General features: G+C 53.3%; 1 protein-coding gene across 1 annotated transcript in view; it reads right to left on the bottom strand.

The window, feature by feature from the left end:
• Positions 1-16,293, bottom strand: part of LOC139559686 (UDP-glucuronosyltransferase 1-6-like) — a 54,247-nt gene extending 37,954 nt beyond the window's left edge. The window contains exons 1-7 of the mRNA XM_071375890.1: positions 15,534-16,293; positions 14,152-14,364; positions 13,339-13,466; positions 12,690-12,783; positions 12,383-12,508; positions 12,230-12,317; positions 11,316-11,535 (exon numbers count right to left, since the gene is read on the bottom strand). Of these exons, the coding sequence (XP_071231991.1) occupies positions 11,316-11,535; positions 12,230-12,317; positions 12,383-12,508; positions 12,690-12,783; positions 13,339-13,466; positions 14,152-14,364; positions 15,534-16,094 (1,430 nt within the window). The 5' untranslated portion in view covers positions 16,095-16,293. The remainder of the gene's footprint in view (positions 1-11,315; positions 11,536-12,229; positions 12,318-12,382; positions 12,509-12,689; positions 12,784-13,338; positions 13,467-14,151; positions 14,365-15,533) is intronic.
• Between the last annotated feature and the right edge of the window lie 3,858 nt (positions 16,294-20,151).

Below are 20,151 nucleotides of genomic sequence, written 5' to 3'. Positions count from 1 at the left end.
TCCTCTGACCGTCTCTCTCACACTCCTCTGACCGTCTCTCTCACTCCTCTGACCGTCTCTCTCACTCCTCTGACCGTCTCTCTCTCACTCCTCTGACCGTCTCTCTCACTCCTCTGACCGTCTCTCTCTCACTCCTCTGACCGTCTCTCTCACTCCTCTGACCGTCTCACACACTCCTCTGACCGTCTCTCTCACACTCCTCTGACCGTCTCACACACTCCTCTGACCGTCTCACACACTCCTCTGACCGTCTCTCTCTCACTCCTCTGACCGTCTCTCTCACTCCTCTGACCGTCTCTCTCACTCCTCTGACCGTCTCACACACTCCTCTGACCGTCTCTCACACTCCTCTGACCGTCTCTCTCACTCCTCTGACCGTCTCACACACTCCTCTGACCGTCTCTCTCACTCCTCTGACCGTCTCTCACACTCCTCTGACCGTCTCTCTCACTCCTCTGACCGTCTCACACACTCCTCTGACCGTCTCTCTCTCACTCCTCTGACCGTTTCTCTCACTCCTCTGACCGTCTCTCTCACTCCTCTGACCGTCTCCACATCCTCGACCGTCTCTCACACTCCTCTGACCGTCTCTCTCACTCCTCTGACCGTCTCACACACTCCTCTGACCGTCTCTCACACTCCTCTGACCGTCTCTCTCACACTCCTCTGACCGTCTCTCACACTCCTCTGACCGTCTCTCACACTCCTCTGACCGTCTCTCTCACACTCCTCTGACCGTCTCTCACACTCCTCTGACCGTCTCTCTCACTCCTCTGACCGTCTCACACACTCCTCTGAACGTCTCTCTCTCACTCCTCTGACCGTTTCTCTCACTCCTCTGACCGTCTCTCTCACTCCTCTGACCGTCTCACACACTCCTCTGACCGTCTCTCACACTCCTCTGACCGTCTCTCTCACTCCTCTGACCGTCTCACACACTCCTCTGACCGTCTCTCACACTCCTCTGACCGTCTCTCTCACACTCCTCTGACCGTCTCTCACACTCCTCTGACCGTCTCTCACACTCCTCTGACCGTCTCTCACACTCCTCTGACCGTCTCTCACACTCATCTGACCGTCTCTCTCACTCCTCTGACCGTCTCTCTCACTCCTCTGACCGTCTCACACACTCCTCTGACCGTCTCTCTCACTCCTCTGACCGTCTCTCTCACTCCTCTGACCGTCTCTCACACTCCTCTGACCGTCTCACACACTCCTCTGACCGTCTCACACACTCCTCTGACCGTCTCTCTCACTCCTCTGACCGTCATTCTCTCACTCCTCTGACTGTCTCTCACACTCCTCTGACCGTCTCTCTCACTCCTCTGACCGTCTCTCACACTCCTCTGACCGTCTCTCTCACTCCTCTGACCGTCTCACACACTCCTCTGACCGTCTCTCACACTCCTCTGACCGTCTCTCACACTCCTCTGACCGTCTCTCACACTCCTCTGACCGTCTCACACACTCCTCTGACCGTCTCTCACACTCCTCTGACCGTCTCACACACTCCTCTGACCGTCTCTCACACTCCTCTGACCGTCTCTCACACTCCTCTGACCGTCTCACACACTCCTCTGACCGTCTCTCACACTCCTCTGACCGTCTCTCACACTCCTCTGACCGTCTCTCTCACTCCTCTGACCGTCTCTCACACTCCTCTGACCGTCTCTCACACTCCTCTGACCGTCTCTCACACTCCTCTGACCGTCTCTCACACTCCTCTGACCGTCTCTCACACTCCTCTGACCGTCTCTCTCACACTCCTCTGACCGTCTCTCTCACACTCCTCTGACCGTCTCTCTCACTCCTCTGACCGTCTCTCTCACTCCTCTGACCGTCTCTCACACTCCTCTGACCGTCTCACACACTCCTCTGACCGTCTCACACACTCCTCTGACCGTCTCTCACACTCCTCTGACCGTCTCTCTCTCACTCCTCTGACCGTCTCTCTCACTCCTCTGACCGTCTCACACACTCCTCTGACCGTCTCTCACACTCCTCTGACCGTCTCTCACACTCCTCTGACCGTCTCTCTCACTCCTCTGACCGTCTCTCACACACTCCTCTGACCGTCTCTCATCACTCCTCTGACCGTCTCTCACACTCCTCTGACCGTCTCTCTCACTCCTCTGACCGTCTCACACACTCCTCTGACCGTCTCTCTCTCACTCCTCTGACCGTTTCTCTCACTCCTCTGACCGTCTCTCTCACTCCTCTGACCGTCTCACACACTCCTCTGACCGTCTCTCACACTCCTCTGACCGTCTCTCTCACTCCTCTGACCGTCTCACACACTCCTCTGACCGTCTCTCACACTCCTCTGACCGTCTCTCTCACTCCTCTGACCGTCTCTCTCACACTCCTCTGACCGTCTCTCTCACTCCTCTGACCGTCTCTCTCACTCCTCTGACCGTCTCACACACTCCTCTGACCGTCTCTCTCACTCCTCTGACCGTCTCTCTCACACTCCTCTGACCGTCTCTCTCACTCCTCTGACCGTCTCTCTCACTCCTCTGACCGTCTCTCACACTCCTCTGACCGTCTCTCTCACTCCTCTGACCGTCTCACACACTCCTCTGACCGTCTCTCACACTCCTCTGACCGTCTCTCACACTCCTCTGACCGTCTCTCTCACTCCTCTGACCGTCTCTCTCACTCCTCTGACCGTCTCTCTCACTCCTCTGACCGTCTCTCACACTCCTCTGACCGTCTCTCACACTCCTCTGACCGTCTCACACACTCCTCTGACCGTCTCTCACACTCCTCTGACCGTCTCTCTCACTCCTCTGACCGTCTCTCTCACACTCCTCTGACCGTCTCTCTCACTCCTCTGACCGTCTCTCTCACTCCTCTGACCGTCTCTCACACTCCTCTGACCGTCTCTCTCTACTCCTCTGACCGTCTCTCACACTCCTCTGACCGTCTCTCTCACACTCCTCTGACCGTCTCTCACACTCCTCTGACCGTCTCACACACTCCTCTGACCGTCTCTCTCTCACTCCTCTGACCGTCTCTCTCACTCCTCTGACCGTCTCTCTCACTCCTCTGACCGTCTCACACACTCCTCTGACCGTCTCTCACACTCCTCTGACCGTCTCTCTCACTCCTCTGACCGTCTCTCACACTCCTCTGACCGTCTCTCTCACTCCTCTGACCGTCTCTCTCACACTCCTCTGACCGTCTCACACACTCCTCTGACCGTCTCACACACTCCTCTGACCGTCTCTCTCTCACTCCTCTGACCGTTTCTCTCACTCCTCTGACCGTCTCTCTCACTCCTCTGACCGTCTCACACACTCCTCTGACCGTCTCTCACACTCCTCTGACCGTCTCTCTCACTCCTCTGACCGTCTCACACACTCCTCTGACCGTCTCACACACTCCTCTGACCGTCTCTCACACTCCTCTGACCGTCTCTCTCACACTCCTCTGACCGTCTCTCACACTCCTCTGACCGTCTCTCACACTCCTCTGACCGTCTCTCTCACACTCCTCTGACCGTCTCTCACACTCCTCTGACCGTCTCTCTCACTCCTCTGACCGTCTCACACACTCCTCTGACCGTCTCTCACTCACTCCTCTGACCGTCTCTCTCACTCCTCTGACCGTCTCTCTCATACTCCTCTGACCGTCTCACACACTCCTCTGACCGTCTCTCACACTCCTCTGACCGTCTCTCACACTCCTCTGACCGTCTCACACACTCCTCTGACCGTCTCTCACACTCCTCTGACCGTCTCTCTCACACTCCTCTGACCGTCTCTCACACTCCTCTGACCGTCTCTCACACTCCTCTGACCGTCTCTCACACTCCTCTGACCGTCTCTCTCACTCCTCTGACCGTCTCTCACACTCCTCTGACCGTCTCACACACTCCTCTGACCGTCTCTCACACTCCTCTGACCGTCTCTCACACTCCTCTGACCGTCTCTCACACTCCTCTGACCGTCTCTCACACTCCTCTGACCGTCTCTCTCACACTCCTCTGACCGTCTCTCTCACTCCTCTGACCGTCTCTCTCACTCCTCTGACCGTCTCCCACACTCCTCTGACCGTCTCTCACACTCCTCTGACCGTCTCTCTCACTCCTCTGACTGTCTCTCACACTCCTCTGACCGTCTCACACACTCCTCTGACCGTCTCTCTCTCACTCCTCTGACCGTTTCTCTCACTCCTCTGACCGTCTCTCTCACTCCTCTGACCGTCTCACACACTCCTCTGACCGTCTCTCACACTCCTCTGACCGTCTCTCTCACTCCTCTGACCGCTCTCACACACTCCTCTGACCGTCTCTCTCACTCCTCTGACCGTCTCTCACACTCCTCTGACCGTCTCTCTCACTCCTCTGACCGTCTCACACACTCCTCTGACCGTCTCTCTCTCACTCCTCTGACCGTTTCTCTCACTCCTCTGACCGTCTCTCTCACTCCTCTGACCGTCTCACACACTCCTCTGACCGTCTCTCACACTCCTCTGACCGTCTCTCACTCCTCTGACCGTCTCACACACTCCTCTGACCGTCTCTCACACTCCTCTGACCGTCTCTCTCACACTCCTCTGACCGTCTCTCACACTCCTCTGACCGTCTCTCACACTCCTCTGACCGTCTCTCACACTCATCTGACCGTCTCTCTCACTCCTCTGACCGTCTCTCTCACTCCTCTGACCGTCTCACACACTCCTCTGACCGTCTCTCACACTCCTCTGACCGTCTCACACACTCCTCTGACCGTCTCACACTCCTCTGACCGTCTCTCACACTCCTCTGACCGTCTCTCTCATACTCCTCTGACCGTCTCTCTCACTCCTCTGACCGTCTCTCTCTCACTCCTCTGACCGTCTCTCACACTCCTCTGACCGTCTCTATCACACTCCTCTGACCGTCTCACACACTCCTCTGACCGTCTCTCACACTCCTCTGACCGTCTCTCTCACTCCTCTGACTGTCTCTCACACTCCTCTGACCGTCTCACACACTCCTCTGACCGTCTCTCACACTCCTCTGACCGTCTCTCACACTCCTCTGACCGTCTCTCTCACTCCTCTGACCGTCTCTCACACTCCTCTGACCGTCTCTCACACTCCTCTGACCGTCTCTCACACTCCTCTGACCGTCTCTCTCACTCCTCTGACCGTCTCTCTCACACTCCTCTGACCGTCTCTCTCACTCCTCTGACCGTCTCTCTCACTCCTCTGACCATCTCTCTCACACTCCTCTGACCGTCTCTCTCACTCCTCTGACCGTCTCTCACACTCCTCTGACCGTCTCTCACACTCCTCTGACCGTCTCTCTCTCACTCCTCTGACCGTCTCTCTCTCACTCCTCTGACCGTCTCTCTCTCACTCCTCTGACCGTCTCTCTCACTCCTCTGACCGTCTCACACACTCCTCTGACCGTCTCTCACACTCCTCTGACCGTCTCTCACACTCCTCTGACCGTCTCACACACTCCTCTGACCGTCTCTCACACTCCTCTGACCGTCTCTCTCACACTCCTCTGACCGTCTCTCACACTCCTCTGACCGTCTCTCACACTCCTCTGACCGTCTCTCACACTCATCTGACCGTCTCTCTCACTCCTCTGACCGTCTCTCTCACTCCTCTGACCGTCTCACACACTCCTCTGACCGTCTCTCACACTCCTCTGACCGTCTCACACACTCCTCTGACCGTCTCTCTCACTCCTCTGACCGTCTCTCACACTCCTCTGACCGTCTCACAAACTCCTCTGACCGTCTCACACACTCCTCTGACCGTCTCTCTCTCACTCCTCTGACCGTTTCTCTCACTCCTCTGACCGTCTCTCTCACTCCTCTGACCGTCTCACACACTCCTCTGACCGTCTCTCACACTCCTCTGACCGTCTCTCTCACTCCTCTGACCGTCTCACACACTCCTCTGACCGTCTCTCACACTCCTCTGACCGTCTCTCTCACACTCCTCTGACCGTCTCTCACACTCCTCTGACCGTCTCTCACACTCCTCTGACCGTCTCTCTCACACTCCTCTGACCGTCTCTCACACTCCTCTGACCGTCTCTCTCACTCCTCTGACCGTCTCACACACTCCTCTGACCGTCTCTCACACTCCTCTGACCGTCTCTCTCACTCCTCTGACCGTCTCACACACTCCTCTGACCGTCTCTCACACTCCTCTGACCGTCTCTCTCACACTCCTCTGACCGTCTCTCACACTCCTCTGACCGTCTCTCACACTCCTCTGACCGTCTCTCACACTCATCTGACCGTCTCTCTCACTCCTCTGACCGTCTCTCTCACTCCTCTGACCGTCTCACACACTCCTCTGACCGTCTCTCTCACTCCTCTGACCGTCTCTCACACTCCTCTGACCGTCTCACACACTCCTCTGACCGTCTCACACACTCCTCTGACCGTCTCTCACACTCCTCTGACCGTCTCTCTCACTCCTCTGACTGTCTCTCACACTCCTCTGACCGTCTCTCTCACTCCTCTGACCGTCATTCTCTCACTCCTCTGACCGTCTCTCACACTCCTCTGACCGTCTCTCTCACTCCTCTGACCGTCTCACACACTCCTCTGACCGTCTCTCTCTCACTCCTCTGACCGTTTCTCTCACTCCTCTGACCGTCTCTCTCACTCCTCTGACCGTCTCACACACTCCTCTGACCGTCTCTCACACTCCTCTGACCGTCTCTCTCACTCCTCTGACCGTCTCACACACTCCTCTGACCGTCTCCTCACTCCTCTGACTGTCTCTCACACTCCTCTGACCGTCTCACACACTCCTCTGACCGTCTCTCACACTCCTCTGACCGTCTCTCTCACTCCTCTGACCGTCTCACACACTCCTCTGACCGTCTCTCTCAGTCCTCTGACCGTCTCACACACTCCTCTGACCGTCTCTCACACTCCTCTGACCGTCTCTCACTCCTCTGACCGTCTCACACACTCCTCTGACCGTCTCTCACACTCCTCTGACCGTCTCTCTCACTCCTCTGACCGTCTCACACACTCCTCTGACCGTCTCTCACACTCCTCTGACCGTCTCTCTCACTCCTCTGACCGTCTCACACACTCCTCTGACCGTCTCTCACACTCCTCTGACCGTCTCTCTCACTCCTCTGACCGTCTCACACACTCCTCTGACCGTCTCTCACACTCCTCTGACCGTCTCTCTCACACTCCTCTGACCGTCTCACACACTCCTCTGACCGTCTCTCTCACTCCTCTGACCGTCTCTCACACTCCTCTGACCGTCTCTCTCACTCCTCTGACCGTCTCACACACTCCTCTGACCGTCTCTCTCTCACTCCTCTGACCGTCTCTCTCACTCCTCTGACCGTCTCACACACTCCTCTGACCGTCTCTCACACTCCTCTGACCGTCTCTCACACTCCTCTGACCGTCTCACACACTCCTCTGACCGTCTCTCACACTCCTCTGACCGTCTCTCTCACACTCCTCTGACCGTCTCTCACACTCCTCTGACCGTCTCTCACACTCATCTGACCGTCTCTCTCACTCCTCTGACCGTCTCTCTCACTCCTCTGACCGTCTCACACACTCCTCTGACCGTCTCTCACACTCCTCTGACCGTCTCACACACTCCTCTGACCGTCTCACTCACTCCTCTGACCGTCTCTCACACTCCTCTGACCGTCTCTCACACTCCTCTGACCGTCTCACTCACTCCTCTGACCGTCTCTCTCTCACTCCTCTGACCGTCTCTCTCACTCCTCTGACCGTCTCTCACACTCCTCTGACCGTCTCACACACTCCTCTGACCGTCTCTCACACTCCTCTGACCGTCTCTCTCACTCCTCTGACCGTCTCTCACACTCCTCTGACCGTCTCTCACACTCCTCTGACCGTCTCTCTCACACTCCTCTGACCGTCTCTCACACTCCTCTGACCGTCTCTCACACTCCTCTGACCGTCTCTCTCACACTCCTCTGACCGTCTCTCACACTCCTCTGACCGTCTCTCTCACTCCTCTGACCGTCTCACACACTCCTCTGACCGTCTCTCACACTCCTCTGACCGTCTCTCACACTCCTCTGACCGTCTCTCACACTCCTCTGACCGTCTCTCACACTCCTCTGACCGTCTCTCTCACACTCCTCTGACCGTCTCTCACACTCCTCTGACCGTCTCTCACACTCCTCTGACCGTCTCTCACACTCCTCTGACCGTCTCTCTCACTCCTCTGACCGTCTCTCTCACTCCTCTGACCGTCTCGCACACTCCTCTGACCGTCTCTCTCACTCCTCTGACCGTCTCTCACACTCCTCTGACCGTCTCACACACTCCTCTGACCGTCTCACACACTCCTCTGACCGTCTCTCACACTCCTCTGACCGTCTCTCTCACTCCTCTGACTGTCTCTTACACTCCTCTGACCGTCTCTCTCACTCCTCTGACCGTCATTCTCTCACTCCTCTGACCGTCTCTCACACTCCTCTGACCGTCTCTCTCACTCCTCTGACCGTCTCACACACTCCTCTGACCGTCTCTCTCTCACTCCTCTGACCGTTTCTCTCACTCCTCTGACCGTCTCTCTCACTCCTCTGACCGTCTCACACACTCCTCTGACCGTCTCTCACACTCCTCTGACCGTCTCTCTCACTCCTCTGACCGTCTCACACACTCCTCTGACCGTCTCTCTCACTCCTCTGACCGTCTCTCACACTCCTCTGACCGTCTCACACACTCCTCTGACCGTCTCTCACACTCCTCTGACCGTCTCTCTACACTCCTCTGACCGTCTCTCACACTCCTCTGACCGTCTCTCTCACTCCTCTGACCGTCTCACACACTCCTCTGACCGTCTCTCACACTCCTCTGACCGTCTCTCTCACTCCTCTGACCGTCTCACACACTCCTCTGACCGTCTCTCACACTCCTCTGACCGTCTCTCTCACTCCTCTGACCGTCTCACACACTCCTCTGACCGTCTCTCACACTCCTCTGACCGTCTCTCTCACTCCTCTGACCGTCTCACACACTCCTCTGACCGTCTCTCACACTCCTCTGACCGTCTCTCTCACTCCTCTGACCGTCTCACACACTCCTCTGACCGTCTCTCACACTCCTCTGACCGTCTCTCTCACTCCTCTGACCGTCTCTCTCACTCCTCTGACCGTCTCACACACTCCTCTGACCGTCTCTCACACTCCTCTGACCGTCTCTCTCACTCCTCTGACCGTCTCTCACACTCCTCTGACCGTCTCACACACTCCTCTGACCGTCTCTCTCTACACTCCTCTGACCGTCTCTCTCACTCCTCTGACCGTCTCACACACTCCTCTGACCGTCTCTCACACTCCTCTGACCGTCTCTCTCACTCCTCTGACCGTCTCACACACTCCTCTGACCGTCTCTCACACTCCTCTGACCGTCTCTCTCACACTCCTCTGACCGTCTCTCACACTCCTCTGACCGTCTCTCACACTCCTCTGACCGTCTCTCTACACTCCTCTGACCGTCTCTCTCACTCCTCTGACCGTCTCTCTCACTCCTCTGACCGTCTCACACACTCCTCTGACCGTCTCTCACACTCCTCTGACCGTCTCACACACTCCTCTGACCGTCTCTCACACTCCTCTGACCGTCTCTCACACTCCTCTGACCGTCTCTCACACTCCTCTGACCGTCTCTCTACACTCCTCTGACCGTCTCTCTCACTCCTCTGACCGTCTCTCACACTCCTCTGACCGTCTCTCACACTCCTCTGACCGTCTCTCACACTCCTCTGACCGTCTCTCACACTCCTCTGACCGTCTCTCACACTCCTCTGACCGTCTCTCACACTCCTCTGACCGTCTCTCTCACTCCTCTGACCGTCTCACACACTCCTCTGACCGTCTCTCACACTCCTCTGACCGTCTCTCACACTCCTCTGACCGTCTCTCACACTCCTCTGACCGTCTCTCACACTCCTCTGACCGTCTCTCTCACTCCTCTGACCGTCTCTCACACTCCTCTGACCGTCTCTCACACTCCTCTGACCGTCTCTCTCACACTCCTCTGACCGTCTCTCTCACTCCTCTGACCGTCTCATCTCACACTCCTCTGACCGTCTCTCACACTCCTCTGACCGTCTCTCACTCCTCTGACCGTCTCTCACACTCCTCTGACCGTCTCTCACACTCCTCTGACCGTCTCTCTCACACTCCTCTGACCGTCTCTCACACTCCTCTGACCGTCTCTCACACTCCTCTGACCGTCTCTCACACTCATCTGACCGTCTCTCTCACTCCTCTGACCGTCTCTCTCACTCCTCTGACCGTCTCACACACTCCTCTGACCGTCTCTCACACTCCTCTGACCGTCTCACACACTCCTCTGACCGTCTCACACTCCTCTGACCGTCTCTCACACTCCTCTGACCGTCTCTCACACTCCTCTGACCGTCTCTCTCACACTCCTCTGACCGTCTCTCTCACTCCTCTGACCGTCTCTCTCACTCCTCTGACCGTCTCTCACACTCCTCTGACCGTCTCACACACTCCTCTGACCGTCTCACACACTCCTCTGACCGTCTCTCACACTCCTCTGACCGTCTCTCTCACTCCTCTGACTGTCTCTCACACTCCTCTGACCGTCTCACACACTCCTCTGACCGTCTCTCACACTCCTCTGACCGTCTCTCACACTCCTCTGACCGTCTCTCTCACTCCTCTGACCGTCTCTCACACTCCTCTGACCGTCTCTCACACTCCTCTGACCGTCTCTCACACTCCTCTGACCGTCTCTCACACTCCTCTGACCGTCTCTCTCACACTCCTCTGACCGTCTCTCTCACACTCCTCTGACCGTCTCTCTCACTCCTCTGACCGTCTCACACACTCCTCTGACCGTCTCTCACACTCCTCTGACCGTCTCTCACACTCCTCTGACCGTCTCTCACACTCCTCTGACCGTCTCTCTCACACTCCTCTGACCGTCTCTCTCACACTCCTCTGACCGTCTCTCTCACTCCTCTGACCGTCTCTCTCACTCCTCTGACCGTCTCTCACACTCCTCTGACCGTCTCACACACTCCTCTGACCGTCTCACACACTCCTCTGACCGTCTCTCACACTCCTCTGACCGTCTCTCACACTCCTCTGACCGTCTCTCACACTCCTCTGACCGTCTCTCTCACTCCTCTGACCGTCTCTCACACTCCTCTGACCGTCTCTCACACTCCTCTGACCGTCTCTCACACTCCTCTGACCGTCTCTCTCACTCCTCTGACCGTCTCTCACACTCCTCTGACCGTCTCTCACACTCCTCTGACCGTCTCTCACACTCCTCTGACCGTCTCTCTCACTCCTCTGATCGTCTCACCTGGGGTTGTTGACAACCTCGTCCAGCGCCTGTAGCAGTGTTTCCACGGTGATATGGTTAATATCCAGGACCACGCCCACTCCCTTACTGGCCAATCGCTGAGCGTTGTCAGGTTGGTCGCCAAACAGCGGCAGCATCACCATGGGAACGGCGTGACACACCCCCTCGTACAGACCATGGGTCCCGCTGTGGGTCAGGAAGGCCCGTGCACCATGATGAGCTAATACACACAGATCAGACAGACAGATCAGACAGATCAGACAGACAGATCAGACAGACAGATCAGACAGACAGATCCGGGCACATTTTGCGTTTATATGTTTGTTCAGTATAGATCTACGTACCCAGCTGATCATTCTGAGGGATCCACTTCCTCATCTGTCTGTTCTAGATCTACGTACCCAGCTGATCATTCTGAGGGATCCACTTCCTCATCTGTCTGTTCTAGATCTACGTACCCAGCTGATCATTCTGAGGGATCCACTTCCTCATCTGTCTGTTCTAGATCTACGTACCCAGCTGATCATTCTGAGGGATCCACTTCCTCATCTGTCTGTTCTAGATCTACGTACCCAGCTGATCATTCTGAGGGATCCACTTCCTCATCTGTCTGTTCTAGATCTACGTACCCAGCTGATCATTCTGAGGGATCCACTTCCTCATCTGTCTGTTCTAGATCTACGTACCCAGCTGATCATTCTGAGGGATCCACTTCCTCATCTATCTGTTCTAGATCTACGTACCCAGCAGATCATTCTGAGGGATCCACTTCCTCATCTGTCTGTTCTAGATCTACGTACCCAGCAGATCATTCTGAGGGATCCACTTCCTCATCTGTCTGTTCTAGATCTACGTACCCAGCAGGTCATTCTGAGGGATCCACTTCATCATCTGTCTGTTCTAGATCTACATACCCAGCAGGTCATTCTGAGGGATCCACTTCATCATCTTCACGTTGTCTGGAACGTTGCCAGGAACCGGCCCAGAGTACCGCCACAGGACCTACACACACACACACACACAGGTTAGTTGACGGTATCTTAGAGTGAGGGTCTGACTGTGTTTACCTTCTGTGGTATGAGGGTGAAGGCCTGTAGGAAGACGAGAGTGATGTCTTCTGGTAGAGACGCCACCATGGAGCCCAGAGAGAACACGATGAAGCCATCCTCCCCTGATACCCACTGCTCCAGCTCCTACACACACACACACACACACACACACACACACACACACACACACACACACACACACACACACACACACACACACACACACACACACACACACAGTTAATATAGCAAATTAAATTAGCCGACAACAAGAGCGTTTTAACCCTTCGTCAGCACAGTGTTTTTGACCAATCAACAGACTCACCCGTGGCAGAGGGTTCCTGACATGGCAGTTGATCCCTCCCACCAGCACCATATTAGGCATGAGGGGGCGGGGAAACTCCAGCGTAAAGTCATACCTTAGATTAACAACAAAATGTTGGAGAGCGTGTGATGAACTGCAGTCGTACCTTAGCAACCAGAATGTGTGTGCAGGGGAACTGCAGTTGCACCTTAGCAACCAGAATGTGTGTGCAGGGGAACTGCAGTCGTACCTTAGCAACCAGAATGTGTGTGCAGGGGAACTGCAGTCGTACCTTAGCAACCAGAATGTGTGTGCAGGGGAACTGTAGTCGTACCTTAGCAACCAGAATGTGTGTGCAGGAGAACTGCAGTCGTACCTTAGCAACCAGAATGTGTGTGCAGGGGAACTGCAGTCGTACCTTAGCAACCAGAATGTGTGTGCAGGGGAACTGCAGTCGTACCTTAGCAACCAGAATGTGTGTGCAGGGGAACTGCAGTCGTACCTTAGCAACCAGAATGTGTGTGCAGGGGAACTGCAGTCGTACCTTAGCAACCAGAATGTGTGTGCAGGGGAACTGCAGTCGTACCTTAGCAACCAGAATGTGTGTGCAGGGGAACTGCAGTCGTACCTTAGCAACCAGAATGTGTGTGCAGGGGAACTGCAGTCGTACCTTAGCAACCAGATGGCGGTGTCTGCCAGTACCTCGGCCACACCCACATCCTCTCCCAGGAAGCGATTGGCCAGCTGGTCGAAGCGCCAGTACAGCAGTCGGCATAGCAACGGCTCCACCAGACTCACCTATAGAACCAGATGAAGAAGGTGTGTGGTTTGTATGAATGAGTGAGTGTGAGTGAGTGAGTGTGAATGAGTGAGTGAGTGAGTGTGGATAAGTGAGTGAGTGTGAATGAGTGAGTGTGAATGAGTGAGTGAGTGTGAATGAGTGAGTGTGAATGAGTGAGTGTGAATGAGTGAGTGTGAATGAGTGAGTGAGTGTGGATAAGTGAGTGAGTGTGAATGAGTGAGTGTGAATGAGTGAGTGAGTGTGAATGAGTGAGTGTGAATGAGTGAGTGTGAATGAGTGAGTGAGTGTGAATTATTGAGTGTAAATGAGTGAGTGAGTTGCATCATTCACACTCAAATCACACTCACTCACTCAAGCCATGACATCATTTTCTGGAATTAGTGTATGTAAACTTCTGACCCACTGGAATTGTGATACAGTGAATTATAAGTGAAATAATCTGTCTGTAAACAATTGTTGGACAATTACTTGTGTCATGCACAAAGTAGATGTCCTAATAAACTATAGTTTGTTTACAAGAAATGTGTGGAGTGGTTGAAAAACGAGTTTAAATGACTCCAACCTAAGTGTATGTAAACGTCTGACTTCAACTGTATGTGTTTTTGCATGTGTGTACGGTTGTGTCATGTGTGTGTGTGTGTGTGCGTGCGGTCGTGTATGCAGTCGTGTGTGTGTCCTCACCAGTACATTGCCCACCCTCTGTGGAAAGCTCATGCTATGTGTGTATTTGGTGAAGAAGCGTGGAACGTAAGATGGAGGAGAGGGGCAGGCGGCTGATGTCAGGTCCAGACCACAGGGGATCCCTCTGAGTAGACACACAGATGGAATGCCCAGACGCCTGGCTATCAGACTGCCTGTAGGGACCAGCGGGTCGGTCAACACTGCATCAAAACCCTGGAGAGGAGGGATAGATGGGGAGAGAGAGAGAGAGGGAGGGAAGGAGAGAGGGAGAGGGAGGGATGGAGAGAGGGAAGGAGAGAGAGAGAGAGAGAGAGAGGCAAGGAGAGAGAGGGAGACAGGGAGAGAGGGAGGGATGGAGAGAGGGAGAGAGGGAGGGAAGGAGAGAGGGAGAGAGAGGGAGGGAAGGAGAGAGGGAGAGAGAGGGAGGGAGGAGAGAGGGAGGGAAGGAGAGAGAGCGGGAAGGAGAGAGAGAGAGAGAGAGAGGGAGGGATGGAGAGAGAGAGAGGGAGGGAGAGAGAGAGAGAGAGAGAGAGAGAGAGAGGGAAGGAGAGGGGGAGAGAGGGAGAGGGAGAGAGGGAAGGAGAGAGGGAGAGGGAGGGAGGGAGGAGAGAGGGAGAGAGAGGGAGGGAAGGAGAGAGAGAGGGAAGGAGAGAGAGAGAGAGAGGGAGGGATGGAGAGAGAGAGAGAGAGAGAGAGAGAGAGAGAGAGAGAGAGAGAGAGAGAGAGAGAGAGAGAGAGAGAGAGAGAGAGAAGGAGAGGGGGAGAGAGGGAGAGGGAGAGAGGGAATGAGAGAGGGAGAGAGGGAGAGGGAGAGAGGGAAGGAGAGAGGGGGAGAGAGAGAGGGAAGGAGGGAGAGAGAGAGGGAAGGAGAGAGGGAGAGAGAGGGAGACATGGAGAGAGGGAGGGATGGAGAGAGGGAGAGAGGGAAGGAGAAAGAGAGAGAGAGAGAGAGAGAGAGAGAGAGAGAGAGAGAGAGAGAGAGAGAGAGAGAGAGGGGGGGGGGGGGAAGGGGAGGAGGGGGAGAGAGAGGGAAGGAGGGAGAGGGGGAAGGAGAGAGAGAGGGAGGGAAGGAGAGAGGAAGGAGAGAGGGAGAGAGAGAGGGAAGGAGAAGGAGAGGGAAGGAGAGAGGGGGAGAGAGTGACAGGGAGGGAAGGAGAGAGGAAGGAGAGAGAGAGGGAGAGGGAGGGAAGGAGAGAGGGAAGGAGAGGGAGAGGGAAGGAGAGAGGGGGAGAGAGAGACAGGGAGGGAAGGAGAGAGGGAGGGAAGGAAGGAAGGAGAGAGGGAGGTAAGGAGGAGGGACACACAAGCTCACAAGACCTCTCTCACACACACACATACACACACACACCCACCCCCACCCCCACACACACACCCTGACTGACCTGCTGTTCCAGAGAGGTGATTAGTGTGGTGTTGAACAGCAGACTCTCAGCAGTAGTCAGTATGAAGGAGCTGACACTCTGGATATTAGCCATGTGTTGAGTCATCCGCTCCACTAGGGGCAGTGTGGCAGCACGCAGGTTATCTTTATGCTTGTCCATCAGCATGTCCACTGTCTCCTGGCCGTAGGGGACAGGATATGACACAGTCCTGCAGTTGCTGCTGGGGCCCAGACGCATGCTCACCTCGGGGATCACCACGGTAACCTGGTGTCCACGGCGACCCATCTCCTCGGTGATGGCCTTAACCCCCACCCAGTGGCTTCCGTCCATCGGTACTACCAGCAGACGGCCCACGTAACCAGTCGGACCACCGACTGTTACATCATTACCAGTATCAACAGTTTGACCAATTACAATCTCAGGGCTACTAGTATCATCAGTTAAATGGTCTGCTCTACCAGGTGAAACGTTCTCTGTACCACCACCAGTCTTTCGAGCCACACTCTGCCCCAGAGTTGTAGTCAGCAACAGGCACATACCCACAACTGCTGTTACCCCCATTTCTTTCTCTCTTTCTCTCTGTCTCTCTCTCTCTTTTTCTCTCAGCCGTTGATCAGTCACTACAAGTTAAATGAGAACCTTTCTTGACTGTCTTCTTGTGTTCTGGTCATGTGTTGTCTTCCTATTCAATATCCTTTGTCTTTCTCCCTCTCTCATTCACTCTGCTTCCTAATCTCTCTGGGACTGGATTGGTCTGAATTCCTCTGTCACAGGAATAGCAGCTCTTACTAAGGTCTGGAATGGAGCGAACGGAATGGAATTCAGCCATATGTTTGATGTATTTCAAATCAAATGTTATTAGTCACGTGCGCCGAATACAACAGGTGTAGATCTTACAGTGAAATGCTGAATTCAACAGGTGAATACAACAGTGAAATGCTTACTCACGAGCCCCTAACCAACAATGCAGTTTAAAAAATATGGATAAGAATAAGAAATAATAGTAACAAGTAATTAAAGAGGAGTAAAATAACAATATATACATGGGGGTGCCGGTACAGAGTCAATGTGTGGGGGCACCGGTTAGTTGAGGTAGTATGAACATGTAGGTAGAGTTAATTAAAGTGAATATGCATAGATGACAACAGAGAGTGGCAGTGGTGTGGAGAGGGGAGGGGTGGGTGTGGGGCAATGTGAATAATCTGGGTAGCCATTTGACTAGATGTTCAGGAGGGCTTGGGGGTAGAAGCTGTTGAGAAGCCTCTTGGACCTAGACTTTTTCAGGGCTTTCCTCTGACACCGCCTGGTATAGAGGTCCTGGATGGCAGGAAGCTTGGCCCCAGTGATGTACTGGGCCGTACGCACTACCCTCTGTAGTGCCTTGCGGTCGGAGACCGAGCAGTTGCTGTACCAGTCAGGATGCTCTCGATGGTGCAGCAGCAGAACATTTTGAGGATCTGAGGACCCGTGACAAATCTTTTCAGTCTCCTGAGGGGGAATAGGTTTTGTCGTGCCTGCTTCACGACTGTCTTGGTGTGCTTGGACCATGTTAGTTTGTTGGTGAACACAAAGGAACTTGAAGCTCTCAACCTGCTCCACTACAGCCCCGTCGATGAGAATGGGGACGTGCTCGGTCCTCTTTTTCCCGTAGTCCACAATCATCTCCTTTGTCTTGATCACGTTGAGGGAGAGGTTGTTGTCCTGGCACCACACGGCCAGGTCTCTGACCTTCCTATAGGCTGTCTCATCGTTGTCGGTGATCAGGCCTACCACTGTTGTGTCATCATCAAATTTAATGATGGTGTTGGAGTCGTGCCTGACCATGCAGTCATGAGTGAACAGGGAGTACAGGAGGGGGCTGAGCATGCTCCCCTGAGAGGCCCCTGTGTTGAGGATCAGCGTGGCGGATATGTTGTTACCTATCCTTACCACCTGGGGGCGGCCCGTCAGGAAGTCCAGGATCCAGTTGCAGAGGGAGGTGTTTAGTCCCAGGGTCCTTAGCTTAGTGATGAGCTTTGAGGGTACTATGGTGTTGAACGCTGAGCTGTAGTCAATGAATAGCATTCTCACATAGATGTTCCTTCTGTCCAGGTGGGAAAGGGCAGTGTGGAGTGCAATAGAGACTGCATAATCTGTGGATCTGTTGGGGCGGTATGCAAATTGGAGTGGGTCTAGGGTTTCTGGGATAATGGTGTTGATGTGAGCCATTACCAGCCTTCAAAGCACTTCATGGCTACAGACGTGAGTGCTACGGGACGGTAGTCATTTAGGCAGGTTACCTTAGTGTTCTTGGGCACAGCCACTATGGTGGTCTGCTTGAAACATGTTGGTATTACAGACTCGGACAGGGAGAGGTTGAAAATGTCAGTGAAGACACTTGCCAGTTGGTTAGCACATGCTCGGAGTACACGTCCTGGTAATCCGTCTGGCCCTGCGGCCTTGTGAATGTTGACCTGTCTAAAGGTCTTATTCACATCGGCTGCAGAGAGCGTGATCACACAGTCTTCCGGTACACCTGGTGCTCTCATGCATGTTTCAGTGTTATTTGCCTCGAAGTGAGGATAGAAGTAGTTTAGCTTGTCTGGTAGGCTCGTGTCACTGGGCAGCTCTCGGCTGTGCTTCCCTTTGTAGTCTGTAATGGTTTGCAGGCCCTGCCACATCCGACAAGCGTCAGAGCCGGTGTAGTACGACTCGATCTTAGTCCTGTATTGGCACTTTGTCTGTTTGATGGTTCGTCGGAGGGCATTTGATACCATTCCACCAATTCCACCCCAGCCGTTACCACGAGCCCGTCATGTGGTGTGTGTGTCTGAAGGCAAGGTCCTCTCAGTAATGTAAATAATGTGTGTAGTTGGCAGCTTATCTTAGCTGTGTACTTTACAGGGGGGTTATTATTATAAAACACACACACACACACACACACACACACACACACACACACACACACACACACACACACACACACACACACACACACACACACACACACACACACACACACACACACACACACACACACACACACACACACACACACACACACACACACACACACACAGAGCTGTAAGAGCTGGGGTAAAGATCAGAATGACTATCAGATTCAAGGCAAATTCAATTTATAAAGTGATTTATTAGCATGGGAAACATATGTTAACATTGCCAAAGCAAGTGAAGTAGATAATAAACAAAATTCACAAAAGTGAATAAACAATAAAAAGTGAACAGTAAACATTACACTCACAGAAGTTCCAAAAGAATAAAGACATTTCAAATGCCATATTATGTCTATACTGTATATACAGTGTTGTAACGATGTGCAAATAGTTAAAGTACAAAAGGGAAAATAAATCAACATAAATATGGGTTGTATTTACAATGGTGTTTGTTCTTCACTGGTTGACCTTTTCTTGTGGCAACAGGTCACACATCTTGCTGCTGTGATGGCACACTGTGGTATTTCACCCAGTAGATATGGGAGTTTATCAAAATTAGGTTTGTTTTCGAATTTATTGAGGATCTGTGTAATCTGAGGGAAATATGTGTCTTTAATATGGTCATACATTTGGCAGGAGGTGAGGAAATGCAGCTCAGTTTCCACCTCATTTTGTGGGCAGTGTGCACATAGCCTGTCTTCTCTTGACAGCCAGGTCTGCCTACGGCGGCCTTTCTCAATAGCAAAGCTATGCTCACTGAGTCTGTACATAGTCAAAGCTTTCCTTAAGTTTGGGTCAGTCACAGTGGTCAGGTGTTCTGCCACTGTGTACTCTCTGTTTAGGGCCAAATAGCATTCTAGTTTGTCAAGTATTTATCATTTTGTTTTCTCATGATTTGGTTGGGTCTAATTATGTTGCTGTCCTGGGGCTCTGTGGGGTGTGTTTGTGTTTGTGAACAGAGCCCCAGGACCAGCTTGCTTAGGGGACTCTTCTCCAGGTTCATCTCTCTGTAGGTGATGGCTTTGTTATGGAAGGTTTGGGAATCGCTTCCTTTTAGGTGGTTGTAGAATTTAACAGCGCTTTTCTGTATTTTGATAATTAGCGAGTATCGGCCTAATTCTGCTCTGCATGCATTATTTGGTGATTTACGTTGTACACTGAGGATAGTTTCGCAAAATTCTGCATGCAGAGTCTCAATTTAGTGTTTGTCCCATTTTGTGAATTCTTGGTTGGAGAGCGGACCCCAGACCTCACAACCATAAAGGGCAATGGGTTCTATGACTGATTTAAGTATTTTTAGCCAGATCCTAATTGTATGTCGAATTTTATGTTCCTTTTTATGGCATAGAAGGCCCTTCTTGCGTTGTCTCTCAGCTCATTCACAGCTTTGTGGAAGTTACTGATGTTTAGGCCGAAGTAGGTATAGTTTTTTTGTCGTACGGTAATTTGGTAAAAAGCCAATTTGATAATTGCTCAGTACATTGTTTTCACTGAGGAAATGTAGGAGTCTGCTGTTAATGATGATGCAGAGGATTTTCCCAAGGTTGCTGTTGACGCATATCCCACGGTAGTTATTGGGGTCAAATCTGTCTCCACTTTTGTGTATTGGGGTGATCAGTCCTTGGTTCCAAATATTGGGGAAGATGCCAGAGCTAAGGACGATGTTAAAGAGTTTTAGTATAGCC

This window comes from Salvelinus alpinus, chromosome 30 (assembly GCF_045679555.1).
Source record: "Salvelinus alpinus chromosome 30, SLU_Salpinus.1, whole genome shotgun sequence".
In the NCBI taxonomy this organism is placed as follows: Eukaryota; Metazoa; Chordata; class Actinopteri; order Salmoniformes; family Salmonidae; genus Salvelinus; species Salvelinus alpinus.
Note: the sequence above shows the minus strand (reverse complement) of the source record. Positions and strands in the feature narration are given on the sequence as shown.